General features: G+C 27.0%; 1 protein-coding gene across 1 annotated transcript; it reads left to right on the forward strand.

Annotated features, from left to right (window-relative positions):
- Window positions 1-12: 12 nt before the first annotated feature.
- Window positions 13-9482, forward strand: LOC117173187 (transcriptional adapter 3-B). The gene is made up of 3 exons (XM_033361610.1): window positions 13-480; window positions 5888-6527; window positions 8763-9482. Exons 1-3 carry the CDS (start codon window positions 292-294, stop codon window positions 9317-9319), a joined length of 1386 nt encoding a protein of 461 aa, XP_033217501.1. The 5' UTR covers window positions 13-291; the 3' UTR covers window positions 9320-9482.
- Window positions 9483-10866: the final 1384 nt, after the last annotated feature.

Raw genomic sequence — 10866 nt, forward strand, 5'->3', positions numbered from 1 at the left:
TTGACGCATGCGCGTGGTGATAGCTGCTTGCTCAAGTCCGTTTTCATTTCGGAGTTATTTTCTGAAATTTACCCAAATACATTTACTCTTTGTGATTTTGCACTTATTCTTAATTTCACAATTAGAATCTGCTAGTGAGAATTGTTTCTGCTAAATTTTAGTGTAGATATTTAAAAAAGTGAACGCATTGTATTGAATTCTGTTGATATACGCTGACATAACCTCAAAAGTAATGAGTTTCTCGGACGTTTCGGAATAAAGTTTTGTGTTGTGCAGATCGACTGGAGTATTATGTCAGGAAAAGGAAAACAAAACTCAAAAAAAGCTGTCGTTAAGGTGCGAGAAAGTGGAAAATCAGCGCAAGCAACTTTAAATAATCCAGAAGCGAGTCCTGAAGCAGAAGACATGTCTGCCTTTTTGTTAAGTTTAAAAACAATTGACAAGAACAAACACTTGCCAAAGTACTCCGCTATTCTTCAGGTATTATTATTATTATTTCTGTTCATTTTTTTTATAAAATCCAATCCCTTTTAAACAGTTCTTAAATATACCATTTGGAAATTTCTGTCTTGTCCAAATCGTGCTAGGAAGAATTAAATAAACTTTTGTGATTATTATAGTTCTGCGAATTTGGAAAGTATTTAATGTTTTTGTATTTAATTCACTCTTAAATGTGAATTTAAGTCTGCAGTGGGAGAGAAAACTGAACTTTTACGTTAATTAAAATTCCCATATTTGTCCAAAGATGCAAAATTCTCTGACTTTCTGAATATCCATGTATTTCCAGTAAAAGAACTTTGACAATAAATTATATTATCAATTTTGACCTATTTTCACATAAGATAGCTGTCAGCTAAATACATATTTAACGTTTATACTTCTTTTTTTCAATCTAAAAGCGCAAATTTGTTAAAAAAAGTTGAACTTTCAATCAAAAAGATGACCATAAACAAATAAATTAAACTTGCAGCAAAGTAGTTGAATTTACAACTAAATAGATTATCTTTTAATAAACAATATTAATTTTCTACAAATAATAAAAATTTTCTACAAAATACGTGAATATTCTTCCAAATAGTTGAATTTTAAACTTGTAAAGGGTTTATTTTCAACCAAAAATCGAATAATTAAACTTACAAATATGAAAATTAATTTTTAACTGAACAAAACCAAATTTTTAATCAAAGAGGTAAATCTTACATATACAATATAATTATTATTTGGATTCACTTGACATCCATTGAAAGCATTTGAATCTATTGAAAACCGTCGAAATTTCTTGACATGCTTTGAATTCTTTGGACATTTTTTAAATATTCAGAAATCTGTAGAAATTATTGATAATCCCTTGAAAATAAAATTAATTAAATTTCTTTCCTAAAGTTCTCTAGAAGTCCGTAGAAATCCCTTGAAATAAAACTTAATTTATTCCCGAAAGTTATCTAGAAATCTTAAAAAAACTAATAAAAATATAACGTAAAAATCGCTAGAAATCTTTTAAATACCTTTAAATCCTTGGAGATTTAATCAAATCCTTTAACTCTTGCGAAATAACTTGAAATCCCTTGAAATCTTTAGAATCACTAAGAATCCTTTAAATTATGTCATTTTCATTTCAATTATTTTCCCAAGTTCTTTATAAATCTTTGAAAATCCTACAAAATGCGCGTAAATTCCTTGAAATCTTCTGGAATACCTTCAAATTGCTTGAAATCTTTCTTTTGTAAATGGTAAAAACCCATTAAAACAAATAGTTTAAATGTACATTAAATTTATCCATTAAAGTTATCTTTATAAAAAACTTTGGAATCGTTTTAAATGACCGGAAAATCTTTGAAATCCTCTAAAATTCCTTTAAAATGTTTAAAAATCTTACGAAATTCACTGAAATGCATGGAAATATTTTTAAATTAAGGGTTTTAATTTTAATTTAATTAATTTTAAGAGTTAAATCCGCTGAAATAGTTCGAAATTACTAAAAAAAATTAAGGACCCCCTTTTTAAAAGAATACCATTTTTCCCCAATTTTCAAGAAACTTCCCTATTCTCTCGTTATTTCGCTTAAATGCGAACTGAATTAATAAAACCCAATAAGAAAATCCAAATATTCTTCTTTGAAAGATCTTTCTTTTCAATTGAAAAGTCTACTATTATATTTTTGATTGGGAATTCATTTTTATTGTTAAAAATTCTATTATTTGGTTGAAGGTTGAACTATTTTGTTGAAAGTTCGATTTTTTTGAAAATTCTTTTTCTCGATTGAAAATTGAACTGATTAGTTTGAAAGCTGAATAACTTTGTAACAAATTTATTTTACTTGCTGAAGATTCATCTGTTGGATTAAAAAAATTACCTATTTTGTTGGAAATTCGTTTTTTTCTTCTTTAACTGTTTTAACTGAAACTTTAAATCTGTCCTTATTGGATGAAAAATTATCGTTTTTAGTTGAAAATTTTTGTTGATAAAAATCAGTTTTTTCAATACTAGAATTAAATTGTTCTTAGGTAATTAGGGCCTATTCCTATTTTGAATCAATTCTGTATTCATAGTGAAAAATTGGCTAATTTAAATCGATTTTGTGTAAAACGTATTTCTTTATGCTCGCGTTAGAATAAAAAAAAATTGTACACAAAAATGAATAAAATTAGCAAATTTTTACAATAAATACAGATTTGATTCCCAACAGGAACAGGCTATAATTATCCAGAAGAAAAGTCTAAAATTTTAACTATTCCTGTCGAAGATTCATCATGCCAATTGAAAATTCATATATTTGGTTGCTGTACCATATTTTGTGGTTAAAAATTCTATTATTTAATTGAAAATTGTATTATTTTCTTTAAAGTTCAACAATTCGTTTCGAAAATAGTTCTATTCTGTCGAATATTCAACTGTTTTCTTGAAAGTTTGTCTTTTTGGGCTGCAAATTTAAAGTCTTTGGTAGAAAATTCAATTATCTATTCGAAAATGAACTTTTGGTTGAAATTTCATATTTATTGGTGGAAAATTCAAGTTTTTTAAAGGAAAATTTGCCTTTTTCCTTAAAATTCCAACAATTTGTTTGAATTTGTTCTCTCTCTTGATATATAAATCTTAGTTGGTTGAAAGTTCAACTCTTTTACTTAAAAATCATATTTTTTGGTTAAATTCAGCCGTCTTTTAATCAAAATAATTTTTTTTTTTAAATACAAACAGATTGACAACAGATGTTTTTGAATTGGAAATTCATCTACCTGGGTAAAAATTTAACTTCTTTGTTAAAAATTAATTTTTTTAAGATTACTCGTTTTAGTTGACAATTTAAGTATATTGTTGAATATTTAATTATTTTGTTAAAAATGTAACTATTTTTTGAAATTTGAATTATTTTGTTGAAAATTCAAATTCTTAATTGAAAATTCGTCTTTTTGGTTTAAAATTTTTTTTGTAGAAAAGTTCTTGGTTGAAAATTCACTTTTCTTCTAAAAAAATCGTATTTTTGGCTTGAAGATTCGACTGTTTGTTTAACACGAAAGTGTTGAAAACACAACTACTTGGTTGAAGATTCGTCTCTTTAGCTTTTGCAGTTCAACTATTTGCTTATAAATACAACTGTTTGGTATAAAATAATTTTGTTTGCTTGTTGAAAATTTAACTATTTGGTTGAAAAATCGTCTTTTTTGGTTGAAAATTCATCTTTTCGGGTTTTAAAATCAACGGTTTTCTAAAGCATTTGATTTTTTAGCTTTAAAACTCAACACTTTCGTTGAAAATTCATCTCTTTTGGTAGAAAATTAATCTGTTTTGGTTTAAAATTATACTATTTTCTTGAAAAATGCAATGTAATTCGAATTTTATTTTAAACATTATGTGATACCTTTATACAAAGTTTATTTTAAAAAATGTAATCCCCTATTTTCCCTGTTTTCAGAGAATTTTGAACTATGAAGTCGGCTATTTTTAGTATGTTTTTTATTTTGAAATTGAAGAAGACATTTTGTCCTGATGAGGGTGGAGGGTATTCGTATTTGTGGTGTAATTTTTGAATGGGCCCGAAATACTGAATTTCCTACAATATTTTTTCATAAGGGTGGATTACGAGGGATTGCACTAGAATGCCTAAGATTGCAAAAAGAGTATACGCTGAATTGCAGGACTCACAAAGTTTAAATGGAGCTCTACTTTGAATGTAAAAATCTGAATAATAATTGATTTGATCAAACGATTCTAGATCCGTTCAAAATTTGAGAATTTCATTGCTGTAACTGTTTTAATTCGAAAATCTTATTAAGAATTGATATGAATATATAATTTATTCCGATAATTTTATTTTTATATAAATATTTTAATGATTTATCAATAAAATATTTTTAATTCAAAATTCTAGGCCTTCCCTTATATTCCTTTTTATATTAAATTCAATAAATAAATTTATTAATACATATATTATTTCTATTAATTTGTTTATCGATTTAAAATGTTAACGTGCGTTTGAAGCTTTATAAACTATTTTCTACTTGAAAATAACTCCATAATAATACAGTCGTAATTAAAGATTTTTATTAAATATAAAATATTGCTTAAGTCTAAATTATTCAATTAGTTACCTATTTAATTTGATATTTCGCAATATTTCATTGTTCATACAAGACGAGTAAATTGAAACCAAGTATTTAAAAGAAAACAATTTTAATTGTTTTATTTAAGAAATGTTTAATTTGCTAGTGAAATTGTTAAAACTGGACTATTTAACTTCTAAGTATATTTTTAAATGTATCGATTTCTTTCTACCATTTTTAGAATATTCTGCGAATTAAAAAATCCTTAAAATCTTTCAGGTTTTTTTTTTGATAGTTTTTTTAATCTCTTTACATCTTTTTAAATTTTCTCATATAATCATTTTTCAAAATAAAAAATTATTTCCAAATTTCCTTAAAATTTTAAGAAAATGTTTTAATTCTTTTGAAGTCTTTCACAATTCTTAAAAAGGCTCTTTATTTTTTGTTTGAAATCTGCAAAAATCAACTTTTTTCAATTTGACTGTGGGTATTTGCGCCAAAATTTCGGTACGAATAGCCAAATTTGGTCGGTACACACACTTTGTTTGAATTATTCAAAACCATTTCAAGTTCTAAATTTAATTTAAATCTTTTTAATACTTCTAAATATCTCTTAAAATTACTCTAATTTTTTCTACAATTAATAAGTGTTCTATTGTTATTTAAATACTCAAATTTTAAGGATTTTTTTTTAATTTGCAGGATTTTTTAAAAGTTGTAAAAAAAAGTTAAATTCATTTTAAAGTATATTTAAAACTTCTGAAAAAAAATCTAAAATTATTTTAAATTTGAAAAAATTTAAAACCACTTCTAGATTTCTCAAGATTTTGAAATAAAATTTTAAAGTTTTTCAAGGACGCTTGAACTTTTCAAAATAAAACTAATTTAACTTCTAATTTCAGAACTGTTAAGCTTAAAAAATTACTTTTCAATTTTTAATGTATCGAATTTAAAAGTGCTTAAAATAATATATTCTGAACATTTTTAAGTTCATTGTTTGATTCTCTAATTTAGGGCATTGACAATGTTAACGTAGATTTATATTTTTGGAACCTAATTTGAATCTTTGAGCTCTATCATTTATAAAATTGAAAAACTTTTAAACTTCAATTTTAAAAGCTTGAAATTCAAGAGTTTTAATTTAAATGCTTTAATTTGTTGTTTATTGTTTATTACTTTAAGTGGAAAAATGTTTAGAATAGAGATCGATTTTTTGAATTTCATTGACCGTGAAAAATGTTTGTGAACCGGGAAATGACAGGGAATTTTTGTCATCTATTAAAATGACCACCCCGACTAATTATCCCCTCGATTAAACTCATTGAATAAGAAACTTTTCTTTTCCCTAGCGAACGCCAGAAGAAGGAGTAGGAATGGAAGATCTGGACGCTCTGCAATTGGAACTCGAAATGCTTCTTTCTTCCGTAGTCGTTCGACGTCGAATGCTCGAGGAAGAAGGGGCTGCGCTCTCACCAACAGAAGAACGACGAGACAGAAGATCGAAAAGTGGAAAGGGTCTCAATCTCCTCGACAAGAAAATGAGGGACGACAAATCTAGAGCCAAGGAACTCAATGCAAAAACTCACTCTCCTTTGCCCAGCAAACTTTTCAAACAGCGAACTCCCGGAAGTTCTCTAAATCAAGTCGTTCCCAATCCACACGAATTAGTTCGTATCGAGGGCAAAGATGTCCCGAAACTGATGCCTAAAAACGACACTCCCAATAAATTTTGGGCATCAGTTGATCCATTTTGCACTGATATTATGGCTGATGATATCAAATTATTGGAGGAACTTATCGCGACACATGGAGATATTTCCGAGTTTAAAAAAATTCCACCCTTGGGACGACACTACAGCTTACTCTGGGCTCATAATGATTTATTGCAAGAAGAAGATGCTTCGAATTCGAATAGGGATAAGAAAAAAAGTCGGTCTGATGTTTCACTTTTGATGACGAAAGCGGATAAAAAAGTTAATGGCATCGCTGGTTAGCAAAATTTAATTTTAAATAGAAATTTTATTTCAGTAATGATGTTAGAATAGCAATTAGTCAAAATAGAGTATTTAATTTTTCGTGTCTTATACTTGGCACGCCTGAGGTGATTTCATATTTGTTGCGCATTTTGTGAAGTTTGCAACATTGGACGTCCATAAGCTAACGTTACCAATTTAAGGAGCTAGGGGGGAGATTTTTTCTCTCTGTGTGGTTTTTAATGAATACTTTTAAAAATTTTGATTTTTAATCCATGTGGAGAGAGAAAAAAATAACATCAGTTATAATTAATTACTTGAATGTTAAACTTTTTTGTTCAAAATTTATATTTTTGTTGTTGAAGATTCATAATTTTAGTTTGAAATTCATTTCTCTAGTGTAAAATTTAACTAATCCGTTAAAAAATGGATTTTATTAGTTCAGAGTTAACTTTTTGATGTAGAAGTGTAACTTCTATTTTTTTGTGAAATTTGATATTTTTAATTGAAAATTGGTCTTTTTCCAGTTCAAAATTAATATTTTTGGTAAAAGATTAATCTGTGTTGGTTCAGGATTTAATTATTTTGCTGACAATCCGTTTTTTGGGTTAAACTAAACTGCTTTTCATTTTTAATTAAAATATTTTTTGGTAGAAATGTCAAATATTACAGATTTTGTTGAGAATTGATTTCTTAAAGTAAAAATGTAACTTTCATTTTTCGTCAAAAATTTATTATCCTAATTTAAACTTGATATTTTCTATTTGAAAATTCAATTATTTGGTTGAAAAATCGTCTTTTTTGTGTAAAAAATTGTTCTGTTTTGGTTAAGTATTCAACTATTTTGCTGAGAATTCGTCTTTTTTGGTAGAAAATTTAATTATTTTTAGAAAATTTGTCTTTTTGGCTTGGAAATTCAACAATTTGGTAAAAAGATTAAACTATCTGGTTGAAAATGAAGTTTTTTGCTAGAAATTCATAGAAAATTCAACATTTTGGTTACAAATTGTACGATATATTTTTTCATTAAAATGCTTTATGATAAAAAAATTCATATTTCTTTCTTTTATATTTAAAATTAAAATCTTCTTTGATTGACATATTAACTACTGCGTTTTTCCTTAAGAATTCAACTAGTTTGTTAAAAGTTTCATTATTTTGTAGAAAATTCATGTCTGGTCGAAAATTCCTTTTTTTGAGTAGAAAATTAATCTTCTGGTGTAAAACCACAAATTTTCGCCTGAGAATTCAACTATTTTCTTACAAATGTATTCTTTTTTAGTTCAATTTAACCGTTAGAAAATTCGGTTTTTTTGTTCAAAATTAATTTTTTTCACTGAAAATGTAAATATTCCATTTTTGGGAGATAATGTAACTATTTGGTTAAAAAAGTCATCCTTTTTGGTTGAAAATTCATCTGAGTAGGTTAAAAATTCAATTATTTTGTGAAGTTGTCATTTTTGATTGAAAATTCAACTATTTGTTTGAAAATTCATTCTTCTGTATTGAAAATTTATCTTGATATGAAAGTAATCTTTTTTATCGTAAATTCATCTTTCTTTCTTTTCGGTTTGAAATTAAAAATTTTGTTTGGTCGACATATCAAGTATTAAATTTTTCTTTGAGAATTCATCTGTTTTGTATGAAAACTCAACTGTTTTGTAAAAATGCTCCTATTTTCGTAAAAGTTTAATTATTTTGTTTAAATTCGTCTTTTTGGTAAGAAAATTAATCTTTTGGTTGAGAACTTATTCAAAAATGTTGCAAAATGCTTTTTTGTTGTAGAATTTAATTGGTAGAAAATTTTGGTTTGTTTATTGAAAACCAATGTTTTCTAGTTGAAAATCCATTTCTCTTTATTAAAAATACTTTTTTTTTAATTATGACTACGTTAAAAATTTAACTATTATGCGAAGTCATCATTTGGTCCAAAATTCAACTATCTTTTTGAAAATCTATCCTTTTGAATTGAAAATTCACCCTTTATGATAGAAAAGTCATTGTTTGATTAGAAATTCATTTTTTTTCTTTCTTTCTATTTCTTAAATTAAAATCTTGTTTGGTTGACATATCTGCTATTAAATTTTTCGTTGAGAATTAATATTTTTAATTTGAGAACTCAGCTATTTTGTTAAAAATGTGAAATCCTTGTGCAAATTATGGTTGTCAACAAAGAGAGGTGGTGGTGAAAAATAGCCCAAAGTGTCATAATTTAATGACTAAAAACTAAAGATTTAATTGTTCTTTACAGGACCTTTGACACAGAGACTGGTTTCCGCTCTTCTAGAAGAGAATGTCTACGTTGCAAATAATAATACAGATAACAAACTCTTCCGCGACGGAGATCCGCCAGTTTTGAGGGACCTGACCATCCATAATTCGATGAACCTGGAGCTTCGAATGCACAAGGAACTCGTCGAGCAGGGAATCTTGGAGCCGGATTCTCAAAAGAAAAACCAGGAAGACGATGAAATTCTCGCGGAAATTAAACGTTGCCAGCAGGAACTTTCGGCACTTTCTGGTCACAATGTTTCACAGCTGAAAAGGCTCTTGACACTTGCACAGGAGGAGAGCAAGCGCCAAACATTAAAACGAAAAATCAGCTCTGTCGACAATGAGGTGGTTGAGCATTATAATAAATTAGCTGTTTCCAAGCAAAGAAAAATTCCACTTTCGAGAAAGGAACAGGAAAAGGCGTGGAACTGTCTTAAGGAGAGGGAAAATCTTTTACAGCAGCTCGATATGCTGCCTTCAAATAGTATTGGAGAACCGACCAGACTCCCGAATGTGAGCAGCGTTTCTACGTAGGATTTAGTTTTTATTGTCATTAGATGGGATTAGAGATTGGGATTATATTAATTAACTTAAAATTTAAGCGTGTTTCTGTCAGTGGATCCAGATTCGTTTTTAATTGTGAGACAACGTTAGGGTAAGGTAGTCAGTCGAAATAAAGTTAAATTGCGAATGTCTATTTGAGTTAGCTTATTTTCTGGCCAGTGTTTTTCTAAAATTTTAAGAGTCTTGTCATTTTCTAAATTATACAAAGAGTTGTTTTAGGGTGATTTTTAGTTATACGCGGAAAAAGGCAGCTTTTTGTTAATCTGCGATTTAAATGCGATAATATTTTACAAATAATTCCGCGTTTTAGTATCTGGTTCATAATTAGTAGAAGAGTGGTGGTGGAAGGGTGGCCGTTTTAATTGCAGAAAAAAAATTCCCGCTCATTTCCCGGTTCGCAAACATTTTTCACGGACAAGGAAATTTAAGAGATCAAACTATATTCTAAGTTTTTTCCATATAAACTAATAAACAATAAATTAAAGCATTCAAAGTGGAACCCTTGAATTCCAAAGTTTTAAAATTGAAATTCCAAAAATGTAAATCCACGTTAATTTTTTCAATAGTCTAAATTAAAGAATCAAGCAATGAACTTTAAAAATGTTCAAAATTATATTGTGTAAGTAATTTTAAGCTACACATCAACAATTAAAAAATAATTTTTTTAACTTAACATTTCTGTAATGAAAAGTTAAATTAGTTTTATTTTAAATAGTCTAGGCATCCTTTAAAAGCTTTAAAATTTTATTTCAAAACCTTGAGAAATCTAGAAGTGGTTTTAAATTTTCCCAAATTCAAAATAATTTTAGAATTTAAAATAAAATGTAGATTTTTGCAGATTTCAAACAAAAAATTTATCATTTTTTTAAGAATTGTGAAAGACTTCAAAAGAATAAAAAATGTTCTGAAGAATCTTAGAAAAATTGAAAATGATATTTCACTTTGAAAAATTATGGAAGATTTTAAGGGTTTTTTTTTAACTTGCCAGATTTTCAAAACTTGTAGAAAAATTTCGATTAATTTTAAAATACATTTAGAAGTTCTACAAAAAAATGTTAACACACTTCGTTTAAATTACTTGAAATTATTTCAAGTTTTTAATTAATTATGAATTTTTTCAAAACTTCTAAAATCTCTTCAAATTACTCAAATTAAAAAAAAATAATAATTCGCGTTCAATTGTTATTTATGCGCCCAAATTTAACAATTTCACTTATAAATTAAACAATTTTTAAATAGAACAATTAAAATTGTCACGCTAAAAGTTTAAAAGGTCTTCGAAAATCTAAAGATTCAAAGCTTTCTATGTCAAACTATTCAGTTACAAATTGTTTTCTTTTAAATCTTTGGTTACAATTTACGCTTCTTAAATGAACAGTAAAGCATTGCTAAATATGATATACTTATTCTTTTTCTACATTAAGGGCATGTGACACAGCTAAATACCTATATTACCGACCACAGTTTTTCAGTTCACTGAATGTTTTTTTGAACCTAAGAACTTTTTTTGTAAGTAA

The sequence above is a fragment of the Belonocnema kinseyi genome, chromosome 5, assembly GCF_010883055.1.
Source record: "Belonocnema kinseyi isolate 2016_QV_RU_SX_M_011 chromosome 5, B_treatae_v1, whole genome shotgun sequence".
In the NCBI taxonomy this organism is placed as follows: domain Eukaryota; kingdom Metazoa; phylum Arthropoda; class Insecta; order Hymenoptera; family Cynipidae; genus Belonocnema; species Belonocnema kinseyi.

Coding starts and splice junctions, on each gene's coding strand:
- LOC117173187 (XM_033361610.1), top strand. CDS start 292: ATGTCAGGAAAAGGAAAACAAAACTCAAAAAAAGCTGTCGTTAAGGTG. Junction 481..5,887: donor AGTACTCCGCTATTCTTCAG/GTATTATTATTA, acceptor TCTTTTCCCTAG/CGAACGCCAGAAGAAGGAGT. Junction 6,528..8,762: donor AAAAGTTAATGGCATCGCTG/GTTAGCAAAATT, acceptor TGTTCTTTACAG/GACCTTTGACACAGAGACTG.